Raw genomic sequence first — 27445 nt, forward strand, 5'->3', positions numbered from 1 at the left:
TACAACCGTTCTTATGTCTCAAGAGATCTGCAACCTTCATGCCAGGCAAGCAACGTCACCAGGCACTTCTCCTGGTCGTCATGCACCCAGCTCTCTATGTTTCTAATGTCGAATCTCCCATTACAAATACCATCATCAGGAATGGAGGTCCCAGCTATGGTTTCATTTCCCTCTGCTCCTTCCTTGAGACTTTCAGCCTCTTCAGCAGCATACAGGCTGCCTGTCCAGAAGTGGGACTGCTCTTGGAAAGTCTCATCTATGTGCCTCTCTGCCTCCCATAGCTCCTTCAGTCCAGCTATTCTGGTCTTCAAAGCTCACACCCAGACCCTGAGGCCTGGAGCACCTTGCGCTGAATTCACACATTGGCCACATATGAGGAACTGCAGCTCCCCCCAAGGCCCACTCAGTGGTGCTCTAGGGCTGCGTGGTGGCCAGTTAGTTACTTGGCACCTGGCATTAGGGCAGGGCTGTGGGGCTCAGTCGGACGCACAGATCACAGAGGAAGCTCCTAGCACTGCAGGGCTCAGGGCAGCTGCTCAGGAAGCGCCCCAGGAAATTCAACCTAGGAGAGGGGTCCGGGAGGGAAGAGGCTCCAAAGGGGGGAGCTACGAGTGCCAAGCCCCTAAGGGGGAGCTGCTCCCAGCAGAAATCCCTCCCCAGACAGTGGCAGGTGCTCCCAATCACACAGTAACGCCATGCGGCTCTGGAGAGCAGCTGCCGTGGTTTGTGCTCTGGTCTAGGGTGACTTGGTCCTGCCTCGGCATGGGGGGAAGGAAGGGATGGCCCCTGGGGGTGGATTCCTGCCCCGCATTTCTGTGTATCTGCAGGGGGGAACATAGCCCTACAGCTCAGATTTGGATGGGGCAGGATGGTAAGTGGATGGGCCGCACTCCAGCCACGGCTATGCCCTTGCACCACTGGGAAACACTCCCAGCATCCAGCTGCTCAGAGCGGAAGGCACCAGGCTGAGGCTCCCTCCAGCAAATGAGACCCAAGCCCAGTGCTGAGCTGGAAGGACCCATCTCACCGCAGACAAGGGGGAAGCAACTCACAGGGGGTTGTCCTTGCCGTGGTTGGCCAGGGAGTCTCCCACGCGGATCTGGGCCCCCGTCAGCCTCTCCCAACAGCACTCGTCTTCCCTGTTCTTCACGATCACCATGGAGACGGAATGCCGGCTGCCCAAGTCCACCCTCCACCAGGGCTCTGTGTCATACAGGGTGTGGCTGCAGGAGCCGTGATTAAAATCCCCATCACGATTTCCATCCACGACATTTCCAATCGCGTCTAGTTGAGTCCCCAAAAACCTGGACGACTGAGCGACCGGATGTCGCAGCGCCAAGTTCTGAGCTGGAATCAGAAGGCGAGAAGAGGGGAGGTGGGACGTGCCCGTTGCCAGAAAGGGTGGGGCTCCACAAAACCTTTCTGCAGCAGAGCCAGAGCCACTTCCCGGTGGTGACACACGAACCAGGGACTGTGTGAGGGCCAGGTTCACCGTGGGAGCCAGTGACTTGAGGAACGGGAGCGACAGCAGCTTGGTGCTGGAGTCTCAGTCTAGAGAGCCTCTCTCAGGCCACCATGTCCCATACCCAGCTGGAGCTGCTGCCCAAGGCAGGCAGGGAGCTCAATGTTTACATGGAGCGTTCCTTACCTGCCCCTGCCAGCTGTAGCCCATGCCCAGTTCAGCAGTGGGAAGGGGCGATGCTCACAGGGTTTCTGCTGTCTCACTAGGCAGATTCTGGCATTGAGGAGCCTGGGGTATAACATAAAAGGGAAGAGGTTCCCTGTCACATTGTATCAGCTCTTTACCCGCTGGTGGTGGGATGCAGCTCTGAGATAGAACCTCAACCTCACACAGCATGAGAGTCCCCATCCTGTCCGGGATGACGATGGAGACGTAGCGGCCCTCCAACCCTCTACAGCAGATGGTGCTGAGGGATCCGGGTCTGGTGTCAATGATGGTCCCGCAGCTAAAGACAAGAGCAGAAGCCAAGGAGACAAAACAAGATTGATGATTCAAATGCGCAGTGCCTGATGAAATTCACCCAACAGAACCTAAGGAAGTAGCAGAGCCAATCTCAGAACTATTAATGCTTTCACAGAGAACTCACAGAGGACGGGTGAGGTCCCAGAGCACGAGAGAAGGGCAAACATAATCCCTCACTTTGAAAATCGGGAACAAAGAGGAAGTGGCAAAAATCTTCTCATGTGAGGAAGTAGGTTTTGCTCATGAAAGCTCATGATAATATACGTATATGAGACTCTAAGGCGCCATGGGACTACTCATTGTTTTAAAAAGTTGTTTCTAGAACAAACAGTGCCACTTCAATAACTCATAAGACATTGAAATAAACTACCAAACAGTGTAAAAGCAGCTGGGGGATAAGCCATAGCTAATGTATGAATTTTGCCATACCTAGTTGATTTTCTTCTTGACATGCTTACTGGCCTAATGGGAGGGAGGGGTGGTAGTTGTGATAGGTCTTGATTTTCTGAAGGCTTTTGACAGAATCCCATGTGACACTCTTCTCATAGGCAAATTAGGGAAAGACCGTCTAGATTAAATTACTATCAGGTGGATGCACAAGTGTTTTGAGAAAAAAAAAACACATGTTGAGAGTAGTTAACAACAGTTGATGCTGTGTCTGGAAGCAAGGAAGTTTCAGGGATCTGTCCTGTGTTGGGTATTGTTCTATATTTTCATTAATAACTTTGACATTGGTGCCCATAGTAGGGTTATAAAATGTGCAGGTGAAACCAAGCTGGGAGGGGTTGTAAGAGCATTGGGAGTTGTTACTCCAACACATTCCCACTGGAAACTACCCAGGGGTACACGGGTATGGGTTTATTGCCACTAAAGAAAATAGAGCTGCCACCAAAAGTTTAAACTAAACGGGGTGTGGGTGGGTCTCTCTCTCTCTCATATATTCATTCATTCCTGCCCTCGGGCACTCCCACAGGCATATGGGTTACAGAAGGAGCCAAGACATGTGGATCCTGAAGGGTCTGTCTGCGGATCATGGCTGGGGAACTGGTGAGGAGGAGAGACACTGGCTGTAGAGAGGAGTTTCTCAGGAGCAGGGGAAGAAAAAGAGACTTTGGCCATGTGCTCTCTCTCCGTATATTGTGTCTGAATGGCTCCTGTGACTCATCCACCTCCTCGCCAGGGAGCATGCCCAGACTTCCCTTTATCCAGCAAAGCAGCAGTCTCTGATGACTCATCATCATGTGCTCCAGCCTCAGCCTTGCAATTTCAAACACACACACACACACACACACACACACACACACCCCTCTCTTCATTCACTCAGGGGAGAATGCAGTTTAGAGCAAGTTATAAGCAAGGTGGCTGAGCGTTAAAAAGATTACAAAGTTGTAGCTTACAGTAAGTTTCTGAACTTATAAAGCAATGTTGCTGAGAGTTACAAAGTTGTAAAGTTTGACAAAGATTACAATGAGTTGCAGTGTTTAAACCTTAGACCTTACAGTTAGTGTATTTTCAGAAAATGCATGTATAAAATCAAGTAAGCTCAGGCGAAGGCTTTTTTATGCAAGAGGAGAAAGGAAGAAAATGCAAAATCATCTTGATAATGTGGAGAATTGTCTAACTCCCATGTAAAGGAAAGAGATATTAGATCCACTCAGCTCTGAAACATATTCTGGTGCCTTGTGGCAAGTCACTTATGGGATACTGTGGGGTCTCAAATTCTACTATATATACTTCCTTTTTTTAATTAACTCTGCGGAGGGGAGAGACCCCATTAGAACTCCTGGGCTCTATCTCAGCTCAGGGAGGGCAGTGGGTTGTAGCAGGGGCAAATACATCTGAGTTGGATGTAAGAACCTCAGAACTACCAGACTGGGTCAGACCACAGGGCTATCTAGCCTGGTGTCCTGTCTGCTGACAGCGGCCAATGCCAAGTACCCCATAGGGAATGTGCACAAGAGGCAATCATTGTGTGATTCATCCCATCACCCTTTCCCAGCCTCTGGCAAACAGAGGAGAGGGACGTGCAGAACATGGTGCTGGATCTCCGGCCACATAGGCTAATAGCCACCGAGGGACCTATTCTCCATGAACTGATCTAGTTCTTTTTTGAACCTTGTTACAGTTTTGGCCTTCACAGTATCCTCTGGCAAAGAGTTCCACAGGTTGACAGTGAAGAAATAGTTTCTTTTATTTCTTTTGCTCAGGGAGTGCCCCGGGAAAGGCAATCTAGGAGAGGTGTGTGGGAGGGAAGAGGATCCAGAGGGAGGGCCTACAAGTGCCAAGTTCCTAAGGGGGAGCTGCTCCCTGCAGAAATCCCTTGCCAGGCAATGGCAGGTTCTCCAGATCACAGAGTAACGCCATGCGGCTCTGGAGAGCAGCTGCCATGGTTTGCGCTCTGGTCTAGGATTCCTTGGTCCAGCCTCAGCATGGGGAAATAGAAAACATGGCCTTTTGGGGTGGCTTCCCCTTTCTGGTTACCTGTATGGGCGGAACGGAGCCCTACTGGGCAGACTTGGGTGGGCCAAATGGGAGGGCCATGCCCCAGCCGGCCCTACCTGCGTTTATGCCCCGCACCACCCGTAAAGCACTCACAGCCACAGGCAGCTAAGAGGTGAAAATGCCGTACCCTGGCCCCGGCTGGCAATGGGACCCATCTCGCCGCAGACAAGGGGGAAGCAACTCACAGGGGGTTGTTCTTGCCAAAGTTCACCAGGGAGTCTCCCACGTGGATCTGGGCCCCTTTCAGATTCCCCCCGCAGCACTCGTCTTCTCTGTGCTTCACGATCACCACGGAGATGGACTGCCGGCTGCCCAAGTCCACGTTCCACCAGGGCTCCGTTTCGAAATGGGTGTGGCTGCAGGAGCCTTCTTCCCACTTCCCATTGCGTTTCCCATCCACGGCTCTTCCAGACACGGCTCTTCCAAGCTTATCCACGAATGTGGATGACTGAGTGGCCGGACGTCCCAGCGCCAGGTTCTGAGCTGGAATCAGAGGGCGAGAAGAGGGGAGGTGGGACGTGCCCGTTGCCGGAAAGGGTGGGGCTCTACAAGACCTTTGTCCAACACGGAGCCAGAGCCACCTCCTGGCTGGGACACACAAACCAGGCACCACGAGAGAGTCAGATTCTCAGTGGGAGCCAGAGACCCAGGGAATGGGAGTGAGAAAAGGCTGGTGCTGGGGTCTCAGCCCAGAGAGAGCGCCTCTCAGCCCCATACCCAGCAAATGATTTTCCCCAAGGCAGGGATGGGACTCGATGTTCACATGGAGCCTCCTACACCTGCCTCTGCCGGCTACAGCCCACACCCCGGAGAGCAGTGGGAAGGGAAGAGTCTCCCAGGGTTTCTGCTGCCTCACTAGGCAAAGGCTGGTGCAGAAGGGTTTGGAGTGTAACATGAAAGGGAACAGGTTTCCAGTCACATTGTGCCGGCTTCTTACCCCCTGGTGGTGGGACACAGCCCTGAGATAGAACCTCGACCTCACACAGGGTCAGATACTCCTCCCTGCCCGGGATGACGATGGTGACGTAGCGGCCCTCCAGCCTGTTGCAGCAGATGGTGCTGAGGGATCCGGAAGCGATATCATTAATGGTCCCGCAGCTAAAGGAAAGAGCAGAAGCCAAGAAGACAAAAGAAGATGAGGGTGTTCAAATGGCAGCACCTGCTGAAATTCACCGCACAGCGCTTCATAGAATCATAGAATCATAGAATAATAGGACTGGAAGGGACCTCGAGAGGTCATCGAGTCCAGCCCCCCGCCCTCAAGGCAGGACCAAGCTCCGTCTACACCATCCCTGACAGATGTCTATCTAAACTGTTCTTAAATATCTCCAGAGAGGGAGATTCCACCACCTCCCTTGGCAACTTATTCCAATATTTGACCACCCTGACAGTTAGGAATTTTTTCCTAATGTCCAATCTAAACCTCCCCTGCTGCACTTTAAGCCCATTACTCCTTGTCCTGTCCTCAGAAACCAAGAGGAACAAGTTTTCTCCTTCCTCCTTGTGACACCCTTTTAGATATTTGAAAACCGCTATCATGTCCCCCCTTAATCTTCTTTTTTCCAAACTAAACAAGCCCAGTTCATGAAGCCTGGCTTCATAGGTCATGTTCTCTAGACCTTTAATCATTCTTGTCGCTCTTCTCTGTACCCTTTCCAATTTCTCCACATCTTTCTTGAAATGTGGCTCCCAGAACTGGACACAGTACTCCAGCTGAGGCCTAACTAGTGCAGAGTAGAGCGGCAGAATGACTTCACGAGTTTTGCTTACAACACACCTGTTGATACAACCTAGAATCATATTTGCTATTTTTGCAACAGCATCACACTGTTGACTCATATTCAACTTGTGGTCCACTATGACCCCTAGATCCCTTTCCGCCATGCTCCTTCCTAGACAGTCGCTTCCCATCTTGTATGTATGGAACTGATTGTTCCTTCCTAAGTGGAGCACTTTGCATTTCTCTTTATTAAACCTCATCCTGTTTACCTCTGACCATTTCTCTAACTTGCTAAGGTCATTTTGAATTATGTCCCTATCCTCCAAAGAAGTTGCAACCCCACCCAGTTTGGTATCATCTGCAAACTTAATAAGCGTACTCTCTATCCCAATATCTACATCATTGATGAAGATATTGAACAGTACGGGTCCCAAAACAGACCCTTGAGGAACTCCACTTGTTATCCCTTTCCAGCACGATTTAGAACCGTTAACAACAACTCTCTGACTACGGTTATCCAGCCAATTATGCACCCACCTTATCGTGGCCCTATCTAAGTTATATTTGCCTAGTTTATCAATAAGAATATCAAGCGAGACTGTATCAAATGCCTTACTAAAGTCTAGGTATATGACATCCACCGCTTCTCCCTTATCCACAAGGCTTGTTATCTTATCAAAGAAAGCTATCAGATTAGTTTGGCATGACTTGTTCTTCACAAACCCATGCTGGCTATTCCCTATCACTTTATTACCTTCCAAGTGTTTGCATAGGATTTCCTTAATTACCTGCTCCATTATCTTCCCCGGGACAGACGTTAAACTGACCGGTCTGTAGTTTCCTGGGTTGTTCTTATTCCCCTTTTTATAGATGGGCACAATATTTGCCCTTTTCCAGTCTCTTTTCATGAACTAGCTGAGCCAGTCACAGGACTATTCATGCTTGTGCAGAGACTCACGAAGGAGGGTGCGGTCCCAGAGCACGGGACAAGGGCAAACCTGGGCCCTGTCTTTGCAGTTCCTCTTTGTTCCCTGTTTCCAGATTGTGGACCAATGAGCCCAACTTCAGTTCCTCATAAGACACTGAAATAATCAAACAGTCTGAGAGCAGTGGGAGGAGACTACAGTGATATGTCCTGACTGATGTGGATTTGCAAACAACAGCTCATGCCATGCCGATTTAATGTTCTTCTTTAACAGACTAATCAACCTAATGGATGAGGGAGGGGAGCATTTTAGGAAGGCTTTTGACAGAATCCCTAGCGACACACTTGTCGTAAGCAAACTAGGGAAAGGCCTTCGAGATCAGGTGGGTGCACAGGTGTTTGAAAACAAAAAACAAAAAACACGCTGAGAATAGTTGGGTACTGTTCTATATTTTCATTCATGACTTTGACATTGGCACACAGAGTACAGTTATAAAATGTACAGGTGAAACCAAGCTGGCAGGGGTTGTAAGAATATTGGAAGTAAGGATGAAAATGCAAAATCATCTTGATAATGTGGAGAATTCACCTGAAAACTAGAAGGAGAAATTCAATAAAGGAAAGTGCTGTTCCCAGGAAGGAAAATTTCTAACTCCATGTAAGATTTCAGAGGGGTAGCTGAGTTAGTCTGCAACAGGAAAAATTTAAAAAACAACAAATAGTCTAGTAGCACCTTAAAGACTAACAAAACATGTAGATGGTATCATGAGCTTTCGTGGGCACAACCCACTTCTTCAGATAACTAGAGTATTAGAAGTCATTCTTCCACTCTACTCTGTGCTGGTTAGGCCTCAGTTGGAGTATTGTGTCCAGTTCTGGGCACCGCATTACAAGAAGGATGTGGAGAAATTGGAGAAGGTTCAGAGAAGAGCGAGAAGAATGATTAAAGGTCTAGAAAACATGACCTATGAAGGAAGGCTGAAAGAATTGGGTTTGTTTATTTTGGAAAAGAGAAGATTGAGGGGGGACATGAGAGCTGTTTTCAGGTATTTAAAAGGGTGTCATAAGGAGGAGGGAGAAAACTTGTTCATCCTGTTCTCTGAGGATAGAACAAGAAGCAATGGGCTTAAACTGCAGCAAGGGAGGTTTAGGTTGGACATTAGGAAAAAGTTCCTAACTGTCAGGGTGGTCAAACACTGGAATAAATTGCCCAGGGAGGTTGTGGAATCTCCAACTCTGGAGATATTTAAGAGCAGGTTAGATAAATGTCTATCAGGGATGGTGTAGACGGAGCTTGGTCCTGCCATGAGGGCAGGGGACTGGACATGATGACCTCTCGAGGTCCCTTCCAGTCCTATTATTCTATGATTTAAGTCCAGATCCAAGAATAAAGGAAGGGAATAGGGCTGAGGGGACGGAGAGGGGAAAGCGAGGGAGAAGGGGGGGAAAAAAGAGAAAAAAGGAGTGGAGGAAGGAAGCTAGTGAGTAGATGGTTCAAATAGTTGCAAGAGGCTGAGAAGAACAATTAGCACCTCCATTGTTAGGCTGGTTAGTTAAGTCCTTAGGATGTGGAAGGTCGTGTGCCAGCCAGACCATATCCTGGTTCATGCCACTTGCAGAAGAATTAAACTTGTGAACGAAGTTAAGTTCCAACCCTTCTGTGTGTATTTGGCTTGTGGAATTGGCCTAAAACAACACGGTGACTTGGAGATCCATTAATGAGTGCCCAGGCAGGTGAAAGTGTTCTCCTACAGGTTTTTGTGTATTGCCTTTTTGGAGATCTGATTTGTCTCCATTAATTCTTCCCCATAGAGACTCCAGCCAGCTGAGGAAGTGAGCAGTGCCCACGAGAGCTCCTGATCCCGTTGGCATGTTTTGTTAGTCTTTAAGGTGCTACACTAGACTATTGGTTGGTTTTAAAGTTTTTCCCATATAAGGGAAAGACAAACATTAGACCATTCTTACCCATCCTGGCTAAGAGCACCTGGCATTGACCACAAGAGGCAACAATTGAGTGATTCACCCCCTCACCCTTTCCCGGTCTCTGGGACACAGCAGTGAGGGCCGTGCAGAACATGGTGCTGGATCTCTGGCCACATGGGCTAACAGACATTGAGGCACCTATTCTCCATGAACATATTTAGTTCTTTTCTAAACTCTGCTATAGCTCTGGACTTCAGAGTGTCCTCTGGCAAGGAGTTCCACAGGTTGACTCTGAAGAGAAATACTTTCTTTTGCTTCTTTTGTTTCAGGGGCACCCCAGGAAAGGCAAGGTGTCCGGGAGGGGAAGACGCTCCAAAAGGGGGAGCTACGAGTGCCAAGTCCCTAAGGGGGAGCTGCTCCCAGCAGAAATCCCTCCCCAGACAGTGGCAGGTGCTCCCAATCACACAGTAACGACATGCGGCTCTGGAGAGCAGATGCCGTGCTTTGCACTCTGGTCTAGGGCTACTTGGTCCTGTCTCAGCATGGGGGGGATGGAAAGGATGGCCCTTGCCTTGCCTTTCTGTGCATCTCTGTGGGGGGAATGGATACTACCTGCCCTAGCAGTCCCCATTGAGACAGGAACTACCTGGGTTCACATTTCTATCAGCAAGGGCTGTTTCCCCTTATAGCTAATTACTAAGCAACATGATGAATTCCCCTGCTCCTGGAACCCTTAAGTCAAGGCCGGGACATCTATCTAGACACGCTGGAGCTCACAGAGATTGCGGGCTCAGCACAGAATCACTGCGTGAGGGTCCCTGGCCCGTGTCACACGGCAGCTCACACCAGGGGCTGGGGAAGGTCCCTCCAGGCCTCAGGAGTCTCTGGAGCCAGGAACATCAGTTCCCGGGGGCTCGGGTGCGAGGATTCAGGAGAACGGCGGTGAGGGCAGAGACAGAACACGCAGGGGCTGGAGAGCGACAGCGCCACCCTGCACGGCCCAGCAGGGGGCGCTGTGCTCAGTGCCATGCAATTCCCTTCCCGCCCAGAGCTCAGATCACCACTGCCGGGGCGCAGCTAGGAGGGGAAATCTGGGCGGGGCCTGACCTTCAGGTGGGGGGGCCATGCTGGGAGGTGCAGGAAGGGGACAGGAGAGAGGAGGGCGGCTTCCTCCCTGGTTCCAGTTGCCCCTGGAGGGGAGGGGCAGGAGGATGAGGGGGACTAGAACAGTGTTGGGGGCGGGGACGAGCATCCCCACACAGTCTGGTGTGGCCATGCCCACGCTGCACCCCCATGTGGGCCTCAGCTCCCCGTCCCTTCCCACTGTTTGTGGCCCAGGCTGGGGCTGGTGCGACCAGACGACCTGCCACATGGGACTTGGGCAGGCTGGGGTTGGTGCCTGCTCAGGATTCCTGGACTGGAGGCGCTGAGGCCGCTGGGGCGGGCAGACGAGGTCGGGATGCTCTGGGTTGTCGTGGCGGAGGGAGAGGGATGTGACCGTAGCGGGAAGGGGAGGAGCCTGGAACTAGCCTCCTGATAGTCAGTTCACCTGCTGCCCATGAGGAGCAGGGGCAGAAAGTCTTGGGGTGGAGGGGGTAACATGTCTAGAGAAAGGGGCGAAATGGGGCAGGAAGCAGCAGGTCAGGAAAGGAAGGTATCAGGCAGGGGTGGAGTCAAAGGGGGGGATGAGCCGTAGAGTGGAAGGGGCGTCATGCACTTGCCCCCCCTCACTTGCGCTACAGCTCAGTTTTGGGGTGTGTTTGTAAGCCAAACGGGTGGGGCTGAACCCCACCCAGGCTCACCCATAGCCATGCCCCTGCAAAGCACTCCCAGCCTCAGGCAGCTCGGAGGGGAAGAGGCCGCACCATGGCCCTGGCTGGCAATGAGACCCAAGCTCTGAGCCTGAGCTGGCAGGAGTCATCTCACCGCAGACAAGGGGGAAGCAACTCACAGGGGGTTGTCCTTGCCGTGGTTGGCCAGGGAGTCTCCCACGCGGATCTGGGCCCCCTGCAGCCTCTCCCAACAGCACTCTTCCCTGTTCTTCACGATCACCATGGAGACGGAATGCCGGCGGCCCAAGTCCACACTCCACCAGGGATCTGTGTCGTACAGGGTGTGGCTGCAGGAGCCTCGATCCCACGCCCCTTCACGGTTTCCATCCACGGCCTTGCTAGCCACGGCTTCTCCAAGGCTGTCCTCGTACGTGGACGACTGAGTGACCGGACGTCGCAGCGCCAAGTTCTGAGCTGGAATCAGAGGGCAAGAAGAGGGGAGCAGAGAGATGCCCGTCACTGGGGACATAAGGGGGCGGGGTCCCAAAGCCCTCTCCTGCAACAGAGCCAGAGCTGCTTCCTGGCAGTGACACACAAACCGGGCACCATGTGAGAGCCAGGTTCATGCTGGTAGCTGGGACCCTGGGAATAGGAGTGAGGGGAGCAGGACGATGCTGACAGCAGGTTGGTGCCTGGGTCTCATCCCAGAGAGTCTCTGTCAGCCCACCGCATCCCCTCCCTCGCAGGTGATACTCCCCAAGGCAGGGATGGAGCACGATGTTCACATGAAGCCTCCTACACCTGCCCCTGCCAGCTGTAGCCCACGTCCAGGGGAGCAGTGGGAAGGGAAGAGATCCCAGGGTTTCTGCTGCTTCACTAGGCAGAGGCTGGTGCAGAAGAGACTGGGGTGTGACATGAAAGGGAACAAGTTTCTATTCCCATTGTGCCAGCTCCTTACCCCATTGTGGTGGGACACAGCCCTGAGATAGAACCTCGACCTCACACAGGGAGAGATGCTCCGCCCTGCCCGGGATGACGATGGTCACATAGCGGCCCTCCAGCCCGTTGCAGCAGATGGTGCTGAGGGATCCGGGTCTGGTGTCATTAATGGTCCCGCAGCTAAAGAAAAGAGCAGAAGCCAAAGAGATAAAACAAGGTCGGTGTGTTAAACCCACAGTGCCTGGTGAGATTCACCCGACAGAACCTAAGGAACTGGCTGAGCCAATCTCAGAACTATTCATGTTTTTATAGAGAACTCATAAAGGTCTGGTGAGGTCTGAGAAGACGAGAGAAGGGCAAACCTTTCACCTATCTTTGAAAATGCGGAACAAAAAGGACGTGACGCATTCTGAACCAACCAGCTCAACTTCGATGCTTCAGAAGATACTGGAACAAAATAATTGAACAGTCTGAAAGCACCTGAAGAATAATAAAGTAATGCGTCATAGCTAATATGGATCTGTGAGGAACAAATCATGCCCTACCTACCTAATTACTACTATCAGATGGGTGCACGACTGTTTATAGAGGGATGATAGGAGTTACTATAGAGAACTTTCTGGGTGTCTGGCTGGTGAGTCTTGCCCACATGCTCAGGGTTTAGCTGATCGCCATATTTGGGGTCGGGAAGGAATTTTCCTCCAGGGTAGATTGGAAGAGGCCCTGGAGGTTTTTCGCCTTCCTCTGTAGCATGGGGCACAGATCACAGCTGGAGGATTCTCTGCATCTTGGGGTCTTCAAAGTATTTGAAGGCTTCAATATCTGAGATCTAGGTGAGAGGATTATTCCAGGAGGGGTGGGTGAGATTTTGTGGCCTGCACTGTGCAAGGGGTCAGACTAGATGATCATAATGGTCCCTTCTGACCTTGAAGTCTGAGTCTGAGACACTATGCATGCGGAGTACTAATCAACCAGCATTCAGTAACTAAGGGTATGTCTAAACAGTAGCGTTATTTCAAAATAACTTGGTATGTGTCTACACAGCAGGCAGTTATTTCAAAACAATGTCAAAATACTGTCAAGCTGAAGGACCCATTATTCTTCCTCCTGTAACCCTCATTGTACTAGGAGTAAGGGAAGTCGGTGGAAGAGTGCTCTATTTCGAAATAAGTGCTTTGTAGATGCTCCCAATTGTGAAATAAGCTATTTTGAAATAAGCTACACACTTGACGTAGCTGAACTTGTGTAGCTTATTTCAAGTTAAGCTCTTATTTCAAGTTAAGCAGATGTACCCTAAAGGGGTTAAATCCAGAACAGTGGGTATCCAGGAAGTGTTGGCAGGGAGGCAGGAGAACCAATGGGCAGAAAGTGTAAGATCTAAACTGATAGCAGGCATGTGCCTGCTGCAGTTCTTTGTGTGGTTTTAGAGGAAAAAAGCTGGGTAAAAACTAAGTAAACCTTGGGAGATGGACATGGAATGCCGAGCAATATTCCTGTCTACAAGGGATGGAACCAGGGAACAAGAAATGTGAGTAGATAGGGAATGTGCAGTGAGACAAGATAAGGTTTTTTTTCATTATTTTTGGTTTTTGAACTCTGCTGAGCCCATGTCTCCCTTCCCCGCCCCCACTGTACACTGTTAACTGACCCTAAATCCCAGAGAAGCAATTGTCTGTGCTCTGATCTGTTTTCTCAGTTGCTTTTAATGCCTAGCAACCAAGTCTGCTTTCCCAAATACATCTTCTTTGGTTTGTTAATGAAATCACCTGTTTGAAGACTATGATCTGATTCCTGTGTCCTACAAAGCAGGATGCACATGCCTGAGACGTCAGTTATTTGAAATTACGCTTTGGCTGTGTCTAGACTGCTTTTGCGGAAAAACTTGCCAGCTGTCTACACTGGCCGCTTGAATTTCCACAAGAACACTGACTTCCTACTGTCTGAAATCAGTGCTGCTTGCGGAAATGCTATGCTGCTCCCGTTCGGGCAAAAGCCCTGGCTACATTCTGGGCCAGGTCCCCTTTTCTCTCTGCCTGCTCTGTTTGCAGCCAATCTTCCCCACCACCCACCTGGCTGCAGGAGCTGCTGGGAGTGTGGGAGTGGATAGGGGGGCCTTTGCTGCTCTCACCCTGGTGGGGGAGATGGGACCCCCCCCTTCCAACTTTTTGGGGACTGCCTGGCCCCTTTCTTCACTGCTACAGGCCTGGACTTCACCCTTCCTGCAACTGCCATGCCCTCTGGAGTGGAGGAGGTAAGGGGGCTGCTTTACAGCAGCTCCTGGGGGTCTTCCTTCCCCTCCACAAGTTTGTGGGGGGAGGGGGAGTGTTTGTGAGGGGCCTCCTGCCATCTGGGCCCCTAGGTGGCAGCTGGTACAACTTTTGTGGGGTGCTGGGGCTGGGGGGGCTCCCTCTGCCCCCCCCGTCTCCCCTGCATCTCTGTTGCTGCTCCCTCCCTGTTGCTGCAGGGGCCATCTCCATCCTTGGCCCCCCTGCTTGCCTCCCCGCCCCTCCCTTGCTCTGGTGGCTCCTGCAGCAGGTGCAGTAAGCCTGCCACTCAGGCGCCTGTGGGCACACTAGTTTCCTCCCCCCCCCCCAGCAGTGTCTTGCTGCCCCCCCTGCTTTCTTGAGCAGGCTCCTCCTCACAGCCTGCATTCCCCTCTCCTCTTTTCGTGGGCCCATGCCCCCCTTTTGTCATCTTGTTTGGCACCTGAGCCTCCCACTCTCCTTTAGTTACCCTCCCCCCACACACCGTTTCACTTCCCACATGCCTTTCAATAATTGACCCTCTCACATTCCCAGTGCAGCCGGAGGAGCCGCTCTTACCTTCCCGTGCTGGGAGCTGTACCCCTTGTTCCTTTACCTCCCCCCCTCCTCCTTTGTGCGTTGCTGCCCTCTCACCCCACTTCCAGCCTAGCGGGGGGAGTGGTGAGCCTTCCTCTCTCTCCCCCTTCCCCCTCTCCCCTGCCCCTTGCTCTACCCCCTGGCACTATTGGTCTCTCCTAATTGTCTGTTCCTGTCTCCCCCCGCCCCTCCATCCATGAACATAATGGAGGGGCAGTCGTGTGATGTCCCTGCCACCCCTGGCCCACCCTCCCTCACTGCCTCTATGAACCTTGATCCCTCTGAGGCTGCCGGGCCACCCGCTCATGCAGCAGAGGTGGTGGACATGGACGGGGATTCCGGGACCCCGACCGCTCCTGCCACGGTACCTTCTGCCACCAGTGTCACCACTAAGAAAGCCGCCCTGAAGGGCAGGAAGGGCCAGGGGACCAAGAAAGGCTGGAACTCCACCCGGAAGGCAAAACCCCCTGCTGCGGCCTTGGCCCCTAAGGTAGGCCCTGTCCGAGTCCCGTCTCTGATCCCGCCACCCTCTCCTCCACAGGCCCAGCCTTGCCGCTTTGGGTGGTGGCAGCAACGGCGCCCGCACGCTTATCTGGGCCTTGCAGAGCCCGAGTGGGATTGACGACGGTCACAGTTGGAGGAGGGGCGACCCCAGTGCCCTCCCAGGCATCGAGGGTCCCAAGTGCATCTCCGAGCCGGGCCAAAGGGCAGTCCCTTTGGACATGCCCCGTCGCCCGACAGAGAAAACACTGGGCCTCCCCCAAGGTGTAATGTACCCGGTACTGGGCCCCTTGATAGGGCACCAGAAATGACCCTTCGAGGGCTCCTCCACCAGGCCCCGCTGGCAGGAGTTGGATTTGCACCTGCCGGCGGAAGGAAAGAACGTGGCGGAGGGTAGGGTCCTTGCAGCCCAAAGGAAGGGGACTCAGGACTGACAAGGGCCTCCCCAGGGTGGAGAGGAAAGGTAATAGGGCGGCATTGGGGAGGAACGGAGGGCAAAACCGCCCGTACGCCCAGGTCCTCCAAAGGCTCGAGGGGAATGTGGATTCCCCGCACCGCCAAACCCTTCTCCACCGCTTCCTGGGCAGCGGCCTCCGACGCCAGGAAGAATACCACCTTCCCGAACATCTTGGAGGCCACCATCACGGCTGTGAGCCCCACCACGTGTGCCAACGCCCGCGCGTAGGTCTCCACGTGGGGCGAGGCTGACACCAGGAGGCAACGGACCCCGTGCCTCCTGGTCAGGGTGGGGAAGGGGCGGTGGCCGCCGGGGATGGAATTCCAGTAAGCGGCTTCGGTGGATAGGGAGGCAGCAGGTGCAGGGGTGGCAGCCACCTGGGCATATGCTCTGGGGGCTGGGACACCGTCGTCCCCAGAACTGGTGGAAGGAACAGGGGGACAGGAAAGAGGGGAAGCCACGGCAACCCTCACACCCGTCCCTGTTTTTCCTTTTATTTGTCCCAAGTAATTACTTGGTTTCCTGGGCTCAGTGGACCCTCCCCATAGGCTGGGCGGAGGTCCTTTAAATGTGGACTCCAATAGGCACCCCTGCTCTGTCACACTATCTACTCACATTTCTTGTTTTCAGGTTCCGTCCTTAGTAGACATGAAAATGGCTGGACATTCCATGTCCATCTCCCAAAGTTTACTTCATCTTTCTCTAGCTTTGTAGCACTTCACAGTCCTACAACTTAGAGCTGAGTGGTCCTGGAGGCCAAGTGGATGGGCTGTACCCTAAACAGGTCCAGCTGTGGCTATGCCCCTGCACCATTGACAGAGCACTCAAAGCCTCAGGCAGCTCAGAGGGGAAGAAGCCATGCTATAGCCTAGGCTGGCAATGAGGCCCAACCCCTGGGCCTGAGCTGGGAGAAGTCATCTTGCTGCAGGCAATGGGGAAGCAGCTCACATAGGGTTGTCCTTGCCATGGTTCACTAGGGAATCTCCCACGTGGATCTGGGCTCCTTTCAGTCTCTTCTCACAACACTCCTCTTCCCTGTTCTTCACAATCACCATGGAGATAGAATACCGACTGCCCAGGTCCACGTTCCACCACGGCTCTATGTCAAAAATGGTGAGGCTACAAGAGCCTTGTTTATAATTCCCATCACGTTTTCCATCCACGGCCCTTCCAGGCTCAGCATCTCCAGCATCGTCCCTGAACGTGGACGACTGAGTGGCCGGACATCCTAGCGCCAAGTTCTGAGCTGGAATCAGAGGGCGAGAAGAGGGGAGGTGGAATGTGCCCATTGCCGGAAAGGGTGGGGCTCTATGAGACCCTTGTCCAACATGGAGTTAGAGCTTCTTCCTGGCAGGGACATACAAACCAGGCACCATGACAGAGCCAGATTCTCAGTGGGAGCCAGAGACCCAGGGATGGGAGTGAGAAAAGGTTGGCGCTGGGGTCTCATCCCACAGAGAGCCTCTCTCAGCCACCATGTCCCATACCCGGCTGGAACTGCTCCCAAGCAGGGATGGGCCACGATGTTCACACATGGAGCCTCCCTTGTGAGCTGTAGCCCACGCCCAGGTGAGCAGTGAGAAGAGAAAGTCTCCCACGGTTTCTGCTGCCTCACTAGGTTTCTGCCGCCTCACTGGCTCACAAGGGACTGGGGTATAACATGAAAGGGAACAGGTTTGCAGTCACATTGCACCAGCTTCTTACCTCCTGGGGGTGGGGCACAGCCCTGAGATAGAACCTCGACCTCACACAGGGAGAGAGACTCCACCCTGCCAGGGATGACGATGGTGACATAACGACCCTCCAAGCCATTGCAGCAGATGGTGCTGACGGATCCAGGTCTGCTGTCAGTTATGGTCCCGCAGCTAAAGGAAAGAGCAGAAGCCAAGAAGACAGAATAAGTTAGATGTGTTCAAATGCCAACACCTACTGAAATTCACCCCCCAGCGCTTAGGGAAATAACAGAGTCCATCTCAGAACTATTCATGCTTTTATAGAGAACTCTCAAAGGATGCTTGAGGTCCCAGGGGACTATAAAAGGGCAAATATTGTTCCCTGTGACAAATTCTGGACCAATGAGCCCAACTTCCGTGCCTCATAAAACACTGAAATAAATGATCGAACAGTTTGAAAGCAGCGGGAGGAGAATACTGTGATATGCCACAACTGATACGCACAAATGAGAAGTCCAAATAGTAAAATGGGTAAACTAGAGTGCCTAGTTTTAAAGGAGGAGATTGATATAATAGGCATCACAGAAACTTGGTGGAACGAGGACAATCAAGGGGACACAGTCGTACAATATATATCGGAAGGTCAGAACAGGCCGTGCTGGTGGGGGAGTGGCACTATACATGAAAGAAAATGTAGAATCAACGAAGTAAAAATCTTAAAGGAACCAAAATGTTCCATAGGATCTCTATGGATAGAAATTCCAAGCTCCAATAATAAGAATATAGCTGTAGGGATATATTATCAAACACCTGATCAGGACAGTGATAGTGACTATGAAATGCTAAGGGAGATTAGAGAGGCTATCAAATTTAAAAAAAATCGATAGTAGTGGGGATTTCAACTATTCCCATATTGACTGAGTAGACGTCACCTCAGGAAAGGATGTAGAGATAAAATGTCTTGACACCTGAAATGACTGCTTCTTGGAGCAGCTGGTTCTGGAACTCACAAGGGGAGAGGCTATTCTTGATTTAGTCCTAAGTGGAGCACAGGATCTGGCTCAAGAGGTAAATATAACTGGACCGCTTGTAAACAGTGACCATAATATAATCAAATGTAACATCCCAACACTGTGGCATTTAGTTTCAGAAAGGGGAGCTACACAAAAATGAGGAAGTTAGTTAAATAGAAGTTAAAAGGTACAGTGACAAAAGTAAAATCTCTGCAAGCAGCATGGAAACTTTTCAAAGATACTATAATAGAGGCACAACTTAAATATATACCCCAAGTTAAAAAAACACAGTAAGAGAACAAAAAAAGTGCCACCGTGGCTTAACAACGAGGTAAAAGAAGCAGGGACAGATAAAAAGACATCTTTTAAAAAGTGGAAGTCAAATCCTAGTGAGGAAAATAAAAAGGACCATCAATTTTGTCAAGTTAAGCGTAAAAATATAATAAGAAAATCCAAAAAGGAGTTTGAAGAACAACTAGCCAGAGGGAAGAAGTTCCAAAGGGGAGAGTTATAAGTGCCAAGCCCCTGTGGGGGAGCTGCCCCCAGCAGAAATCCCTCACCAGACAGTGGCAGGTGCTCCAGATCACACAGTAACACCATGAGGCTTTGGAGAGCAGCTGCCATGCTTTGCGCTCTGGTCTAGATTTACTTGGCCCTGACTCAGCATGGGGGGGGGAAGGAAGGGATGGCCCCTGGGGGTGGCTTCCTGACCCACCTTTCTGCGTATCGGCATGGGGAGAATGGACACTTTAAGAGATGCTGCCAGCCCAGCTGTTCCCCCCTCAGCCCCATTGAAACAGGGACCAGCTGGGTTCCCATTTCTATCAGCAAGGGCTGTTTCCCCTGAAGCTAATTACTGATGGACATGGTGGATTCTCCTTCCCCTGGAGACCTGGAGATGGGAAAGGTCCCTCCAGGCCTCAGGAGTCTCTGGAGCCAGGAACCCCAGTTCCTATTGGCTCAGGTGTGATGATTCTGCAGGAGGAACAGCTGTGAGGGCAGAGACAGAACAGGTGGGGCTGGAGAGCTCTCAGCTGTTCTGCATCATGCAGGGAGCTGGAGGGGAGGAGAAGGGTGCAGAGCAAGTATCATAGTGGGGGGAGGAGGGGCTGAGCCTACCCAAGCAGCCTGGCATGGCCCTGCCCATGCTGTGCCCTCAGGGCTCCTGAGCACCCCGTCCCTTCCCACTGTTTGTATCTTAGATGCCTATATACAAATGCAAGAAGTATGGGTAATAAGCAGGAAGAACTGGAAGTGCTAATAAATAAATACAGCTGTGACTTTGGCATCACAGAGACTTGGTGGGATAATACACACGATTGGAATATTGGTATAGAAGGCTACAGCTTGCTCAGGAAGGACGGGTGGGGGAAAAAGGGAAGCGGTGTGGCCTTATATATTAAAAATGTACACGCTTGGACTGAGGTGGAGATGGACATAGGAGACAGAAGTGTTGAGAGTCTCTGGGTTAGTCTAAAAGCGATTAAAAACAAGGGTGATGTCATGATAGGGGTCTACTACAGCCCACCTACCCGAAAGAGGCTTTTTTTAAACAACTATCAAAATCATCCAAAGAGCAGGATTTGGTGGTGATGGGGGATTTCAACTATCCAGACATATGTTGGGAAACTAACACAGCGGGGCACAGACTATCCAATAAGTTCTTGGACTACATTGAAGACAACTTCTTATTTCAGAAGGTTGAAAAAGCTACTGGGGGAAAACTGTTCTAAACTTGATTTTAACAGATAGGGAGGAATGGGTTGAGAATTTGAAAGTGGAAGGCAGCTTGGGCGAAAGTGATCATGAAATCAGAGTTCATGATTCTAAGGAATGGTAGAAGGGAGAACGGCAAATTAGAGACAATGGATTTCAGGAAGGCAGATTTTGGTAAGCTCGGAGAACTGGTAGGTAAGGTCCCATGGGAAGCAAGACTAAAAGAAGAAACAACCGAAGAGAGTTAGCAGATTTTCAAAGGGACATTGTTAAAGGCCCAAAAGCAAGCTATTCCGCTGTGTCGGAAAGATAGAAAATATGGCAAAAGACCACCTTGGCTTAACCAGGAGATCTTGCATGATCTAAAAATAAAAAAAGAGTCATATAAAAAAATGGAAACTAGGACAAATAACAAAGGATGAATATCGGCAATCAATACAGGAATGCAGGAGCAAGATTAGAAAGGCAAAGGCACAAAACGAGCTCAAACTAGCTATAGGCATAAAGGGAATCAAGAAAACATTCTATAAATATATTAGAAGCAAGAGGAAAACCAAGGACAGGGTAGGTGCATTGCTCAGTGAGGAGAGGGAAACAGTAACAGGAAACTTGGAAATGGCAGAGATGGTTAATGACTTCTTTGTTTCGGTCTTCAGTGAGAAGTCTGAAGGAATGTCTAACATAGTGAATGCTAGTGGGAAGCGGGGAGGTTTAGAAGATAAAATAAAAGAATAAGTTAAAAATCACTTAGAAAAGTTAGATGTCTGCAAGTCACCAGGGCCTGATGAAATGCATCCTAGAATACTCAAGGAGCTGATAGAGGAGGTATCTAAGCCTTAAGCTATCATCTTTGGAAAATCATGGAAGACAGGAGAGATTCCAGAAGATTGGAAGAGGGCAAATATAGTGCCTATCTCTAAAAAGGGAAATAAAAAACAACCCAGGAAAATACAGACCAGTCAGTTTAACTTCTGTGCCAGGAAAGATAATGGAGCAAGTAATTAAGGAAATCATCTGCAGAGTTGGAAGATAGTAAGGTGACAGGGAACAGCCAGCATGGATTTGTAAAGAACAAATCTTGTCAAACCAATCTGATAGCTTTCCTTGATAGGATAACGAGTCTTGTGGATAAGGGAGAAGCGGTGGAAGTGGTAATACCTAGACTTTAGTAAGGCGTTTGATACGGTCTCACATGATATTCTTATCAATAAACTAGGCAAATACAACTTACATGGGGCTACTATAAGGTGGGTGCAGAATTGGCTGGATAACTGTTCCCAGAGAGTAGTTATTAACGGTTATTAACAGTTCACAATCCTGAACAAGTGGGGTTCTGCAGGAGTCTGTTTTGGGACCAGTTCTGTTCAATATCTTCATCAACAATTTAGATATCAGCATAGAGAGTACGCTTATTAAGTTTGCAGATGATACCAAGTTTGGAGGGGTTGCAACTTCTTTGGAGGATAGGGTCATAATTCAAAATGATCTGGACAAATTGGAGAAATGGTCTGAGCTAAACAGGTTGAAGATTAATGAGGACAAATGCAAAGTGCTCCACTTAGGAAGGAACAATCAGTTCACACATACAGAATGGGAAGCGGCTGTCTGGGAAGGAGTATGGCAGAAAGGGATCTAGGGGGTATAGTGGACCGCAAACTAAATATGAGTCAGTGTGACACTGTTGCAAAAAAGCCAACATGATTCTGGGCTGCATTAACAGGTGTGTTGTGAGCAAGACACGAGGAGTCATTCTTCCGCTCTGCTCTGCGCTGGTTAGGCCTCAGTTGGAGTATTGTGTCTAGTTCTGGGCACCGCATTTCAAGAAAGACGTGGAGAAATTGGAGAAGGTCCAGAGAAGAGCAACAAGAATGATTAAAGGTCTAGAGAACATGAGCTATGAGGCAAGGCTGAAGGAATCGGGCTTGTTTAGTTTGGAAAAGAGAAGATTGAGAGGGGACATGACAGCGATTTTCAGGTATCTAAAAGGGTGTCCCAAGGAGGAGGGAGAAAAATTGTTCTTCCTGGCCTCTGAGGATAGAACAAGAAGCAATGGGCTTAAACTGCAGCAAGGGAGGTTTAGGTTGGACATTAGGAAAAAGTTCCTGTCAGGGTGGTTAAAGACTGGAATAAATTGCCCAGGGAGGTTGTGGAATCTCCAACTCTGGAGATATTTAAGAGCAGGGTAGATAAATGTCTATCAGGATGGTCTAGACAGTATTTGGTCCTGCCGTGAGGGCAGGGGACTGGACTCGATGACTCTCGAGGTCCCTTCCAGTCCTATTATTCTATGATTCTATGTGACTTGGGGAGGCTGTGGCTGCTGGCTGCCCAGGACTCCGGGATTGGAGGCATTGAGGCTGGCAGATGAGGTTGGGGTGCTCTGGGCATCTGGGGAGGGGATTGAGAGAAGGGGGACCACAGGGAGAAGGGGAGGAGCCTGGGGCTAGCCTCCCCAAAAGCCACTTCACTTGCTTCCCATTAGGAGGATTGGGGTAGAAAGTTGGGGGAGGGGGGTACCTGTCCAGGGAAAGGGGAGAAATGGGGCAGGAAAGGAAGGCAGCAGGCAGGGGTGAAGTCAAAGAGGGGATGAGCCATACGGTGGAAGGGGCGTCATGCTACCCTGGCAACTCAAAAAGATGGTGCCCCCCACTCATACTACAGCTCCGATTTGGGGTGTGTTTGTAAGCCAAACAGGTGGGGCTGTACCTCTCCCAGGCTTGGAAGGTACCAGGAATGGATATAAAGTGCCATGTGGCAGACTCCATCTTGGTCTTCAATTCTGCTCCTGATCCCACATGCAGCCTTGCGAGGAACAGAGAGACGGGAAGGATTGTCGCCCCGTCCTGACATAGCATGTACACGAGAGAATTTTAAGCCAGCAATTTGTAACATCTCTGCTGAGAGCCACATCCAGAACTTGGTGACTGGTGCATGGAATATATTTTCCTTAACAACCTCACTCCTCTCATACTTTTTCTTTCTTTGTTTTTAAATAAACCTTTAGACTCAAGGGCTGTGTCTAGACTGGTAAGTTTTTCCACAAAATCATCTGATTTTGCGGAAAAACTTGCCAACTGTCTACACTGGCCGCTTGAATTTCCGGAAAAGCACTGACAATCTCATGTAAGATCGTCAGTGCTTTTCTGGAAATACTATGCTGCTCCCGTTCGGGCAAAAGTCTTTTTCCGAAAGACTTTTGCGCAAAAGGGCCAGTGTAGACAGCACAGTACTGTTTTCCGCAAAAAAGCCCCGATCGTGAAAATGGCGATTGGGGCTTTTTTGCAGAAAACCGCGTCTAGATTGGCCACGGACGCTTTTCCGCAAAAAGTGCTTTTGCGGAAAAGCGTCCTGCCAATCTAAACGTGCTTTTCCGAAAATGCTTTTAACGGAAAACTTTTCCGTTAAAAGCATTTTCAGAAAATCATGCCAGTCTAGACGTAGCCTAAAGGATTGGCCCACCGTGCTCTTGTGGGTAAGAAAAAGTGTAAATTGCCTGGGAATTTGTGGCTGGTTCTTTGGGACCAGGAGAACCCGTACAGGGTAGCTGAGAGTGGGTTCTATCACCCCTTACCTATGGATAAGGCCCGGAGCTGACTGTGGCACAGAGAGAGCTGGGGTATCTGAGGGGGTTTGCTCATGAGGCTTCCTACTGGCCAGATTGGCAGCTGAAGCGCTCGGTGTGACTGGTGTGTGGCCTGTTTGGGAAGGTGTCCAGTCTGGGGCTGTAAGCAGCCCTGCTTTTGAGCAGTGCGCCCTGAGTGGACCCTCAGTAGTGCCCAGATCCGGACGATCACACCCTGCACCCCTGCAAAGCACTCAGCACCAGGCAGTTCGGAGGGGAAGAGGCCGCACCATGGCCCTGACTGGCAATGAACCCCAAGCTTTGAGTCTGAGCTGGGAGAACTCAGCTCACTGCAGACAGTGAGAAAGCGACTCACAGGGGGTTGTCCTTGCCATGATTGGCCAGGGAGTCTCCCACGCGGATCTGGGCCCCCTTGAGTCTCTCCCCACAGCACTCGTCTCCCCTGTTCTTCACGATCACCACGGAGACGGAATACTGACTGCCCAAGTCCACGGTCCACCAGGGCTCTGTGTCGAAGCGGGTGTGGCTGCAGGAGCCTTGGTCATAACGCCCTTCACTGTTTCCATCCACGGCCCTGCCAGGCTCGGCTCGGCCAGTGACGTCTTCGTGCGTGGACGACTGATTGGCCGGACGTCCCAGCGCCAAGTTCTGAGCTGGAATCAGAGGGTGAGAGGAGGGGAGGTGGGACGTGCCCGTTGCCGGGGGAGGAGGGGCCTCTAGAAGCCCTTTCTCCCACACAGACCAGAGCGGTTTCCTGATGATGACACACAAACCAGGCACCATGTGCGAGCCAGGTTCACAGTAGGAACTTGGGCCCTAAGGACAGGAATGACAGCAGGGTGGTGCTGATGTTCACATGCAGCCCCTCCCACCTACCCCTGCCAGCTGCAGCCCACACCCAGGGGAGCAGTGGGAAGGGACGATGCTCCCAGGGTTTCTGCTGTCTCGCTAGGCAGCAGCTGTCACAGAAGGGACTGGGGTAAAGCATGAAAGGGAACAGGTCTCCATTCACATTGCTCTAGCTCCTTACCCCCTAGTGGTGGGATACAGCCCTGAGATAGAACCTCGACCTCACACAGGGTCAGAAACTCCTCCCTGCCCGGGATGACGATGGTGACGTAGCGGCCCTCCAGCCTGTTGCAGCAGATGGTGCTGAGGGATCCGGCAGTGGGGTCGGTGATGGTCCCGCAGCTAAAGGAAAGTGCAGACGCCAAGAAGCCAAAACAAGATGGAAACATCCAAACCCACAACGCCTGGTTAAATGGACCCTACGGCACTTACGGTGAGACTGGCCCAGCTACTCCCGAACCACAGTAGTGGCAGCAATGGCCGAGCCCTTTTCTATCGCTAGGCCCCGGGGCAGTTGCCTTCCTGGGCCCCCTGTCAGCAGCCCGGGGCAAACGTCACTCGGGGATGTCGTCAGGGCAGAGTTGTGTGTAAGACGTGGGCAGTAACTGACCCACTTTACTTGGCCCTGGGGAGGGCTCAGCTGGAGCACCGTGTCCTGCTTCCCACCCCGCACTTCAAGAAAAGATGTGGAAATTGGGAGAGACGCTAATGGGCAGCAACTGAAATGACAAGCTGCCTCAGGGCACAGGCTGAAAGACCTGGGCAGGTGTAGTCAGGAGGAGAAGGCTGATGGGGGCAGGATAACAGTCTTCCGACAGGCCACAGGGTGGTCACAGGGCAGCAGGCCCCTCAGGAGGTAGGGCACCCAGTCTCCTCGCGACAGGCTCCCCTAAGGCGAAGGGGCCAACTCAGCTCCACCGGGTGCAGTTAATTCCCTGAGTGACTGGGAGCTGCCAATTAGCTAGGTGGCTCCTGGCACTAGGGCAGGGCTGTGGGGCTCAGTCGCACGCACCGATCACAGAGGAAGCTCCTAGCACTGCAGGGCTCAGGACAGCTGCTCAGGGAGCACCCCAGGAAAATCAACCTAGGAGAGGGATCCGGGAGGGAAGAGGCTCCAAAGGGGGGAGCTACGAGTCCCAAGCCCCTAAGGGGGAGCTGCTCCCCGCAGAAATCCCTCCCCAGACAGTGGCAGGTGCTCCCGATCACACGGTAACGCCATGCGGCTCTGGAGAGCAGCTACCGTGCTTTGCGCTCTGGTCTAGGGTGACTTGGTCCTGTCTCAGCATGGGGGGGATGGAAGGGATGGCCCCTGGGGGTGGATTCCTGCCCTGCCTGTCTGTGAATCTGCAAGGGGGGAAATGGACACAGCCAGCCCAGCAGTCCCCACCACAGCCCCATTCCGATAGGAAAAAATGGTGACTTGCCTTTGTAATAGTTGTTCTTTGAGACGTGTTGCTCCCGTCTGTTCCAGCGCGGTGTGCCTGCGCTATGCGCACAACTGCCGGAACGCTTTTCCATACTGGCTTCGTTGGGTCGGCTGTGGAGCTCCCCGGAGCGATGCCAGCGTGCTGCACTGTACATGACCCTGCCAGCCCCATCACCCCCCACTTCCTTGTTGCTGGCTACTCCATCAGTGAGAAAGGAGGGTCTGCCATGAGATTGATAGCCCCTTCATCCAGTCTGGTGCTGCTACGAACTGCTATGAGGAGTTACATGATGGCTTAGTTCTGTTGATGTACAATGTGAGTGCTCACCTGACTTCCAAAGAGTGCAGCCGTGTCTCCTGCAGACTCTGGTGATGTTTGGGAAGGAAAACTCGCAGAAAAATGTCCTGACCTGTGTGGAAGGTAGAGACACTTCCAGGAGACAAGCTGGGTGAGAGCAACGCTGAACCTGGTCTTTATGGAACACAGCGTGCGGAGGTTCTGACGTGGCGATGCAGAGTTCCGATGCCCGTCTATTGGAGGGGATGGCGACAAGGAAAGACACTTTCCATGAAAGGTAAAGAAAGAAACACCTTGCTAAAGGCTGAAAGCGGGATCCATGAGTGTCAAAAGGACCAAGTTGAGATCCCAAGTAGAAACCGGGCACCAGACCAGCAGGCAGAGGCTATCCGTACCCAAGAGAAAGAGCGCGACAACCAGGGGACTCGAGAAGACGGGGTGACCAGCCTCACCTGGATGAAAGGCCAAACTAGCTGCCAGGAGAACCTTCAGTGAGGAGGTGTAGCTGATGTTTCAAGAATATCAGGCACTCCAACCCTGGGGAACAGAGGCTGACGAGGACACCAGGTTATGCTGGCGTCAGCAACAGGCGAAGTGCTTCCATCTTATCAGATATGTGAGCCAAGTGGAAGGCTTCCTACTGCTCATAAGAACTGGATGAACCAGCTTAGGGCAGGCCAGCTCGGGGGAGGGGAGGTTCAGCCATGGAGCCACCGGGCTGTGAGATGGAGACAGCACAAGTCCAGGTGGTGGAGATGACCATGGTCGTGAGTGATGTGGTCTGGGAGCAGGGGCAGTGGAACGGGCGGTTGAATAGATAGGTCCACAAGGGTGGGGAACCAGAGCTGAGGTGTCAGAATGACAACCAACCTGTCCTTGTGGAGACTGGGGAGCACCGCGTGGACCAGCAGAAATGGGGGAAGGGCATGCAGCAGGACGTCCACTATAGGATCAGGAATGCGTCCGCTAGGGACCCTGGTCTGAGGCCCCAGAACGAGCAGAACCGTGGGTGTTTCTGATTTCCCCAGACAGATCTCTTCTCTACCTGGGGCAACCCCCATGCTTGGGGAACAGTGTGAAGGAAATCTGAATGAACCAATCACTTGTGAGCCAGGAAACATTGGCTGAGATGGTCCACCAGCTGATTTTGAACCCCTAGAAAGTAGGACGCCTCCAGGTGAATGTGGGCTATACGCAAGTCCCACAGACAATGGGCTTTGGTACAAAGGGGGCGGGGGATGACCTGGCTCCGCCGTATTGATATAATACATGGTGGTCCTGTTGTCCATGATGACTATCATGGAGTTACCCCAAAGGTGGGGGG

The 27445-nt window shown here is 51.6% G+C and overlaps 1 protein-coding gene across 1 annotated transcript in view; it reads right to left on the minus strand.

Annotated features, from left to right (window-relative positions):
• The window catches only part of LOC112547122 (uncharacterized), a 118666-nt gene that overhangs the window by 79823 nt on the left and 11398 nt on the right, over nucleotides 1-27445 (minus strand). The window contains exons 5-14 of the mRNA XM_075923072.1: nucleotides 24579-24739; nucleotides 23904-24201; nucleotides 17268-17428; nucleotides 16512-16809; nucleotides 11785-11945; nucleotides 11006-11300; nucleotides 5424-5584; nucleotides 4672-4969; nucleotides 1807-1967; nucleotides 1053-1347 (exon numbers count right to left, since the gene is read on the minus strand). Of these exons, the coding sequence (XP_075779187.1) occupies nucleotides 1053-1347; nucleotides 1807-1967; nucleotides 4672-4969; nucleotides 5424-5584; nucleotides 11006-11300; nucleotides 11785-11945; nucleotides 16512-16809; nucleotides 17268-17428; nucleotides 23904-24201; nucleotides 24579-24739 (2289 nt within the window). The remainder of the gene's footprint in view (nucleotides 1-1052; nucleotides 1348-1806; nucleotides 1968-4671; nucleotides 4970-5423; nucleotides 5585-11005; nucleotides 11301-11784; nucleotides 11946-16511; nucleotides 16810-17267; nucleotides 17429-23903; nucleotides 24202-24578; nucleotides 24740-27445) is intronic.

This window comes from Pelodiscus sinensis, chromosome 2, assembly GCF_049634645.1.
Source record: "Pelodiscus sinensis isolate JC-2024 chromosome 2, ASM4963464v1, whole genome shotgun sequence".
NCBI classification, from domain to species: Eukaryota; Metazoa; Chordata; order Testudines; family Trionychidae; genus Pelodiscus; species Pelodiscus sinensis.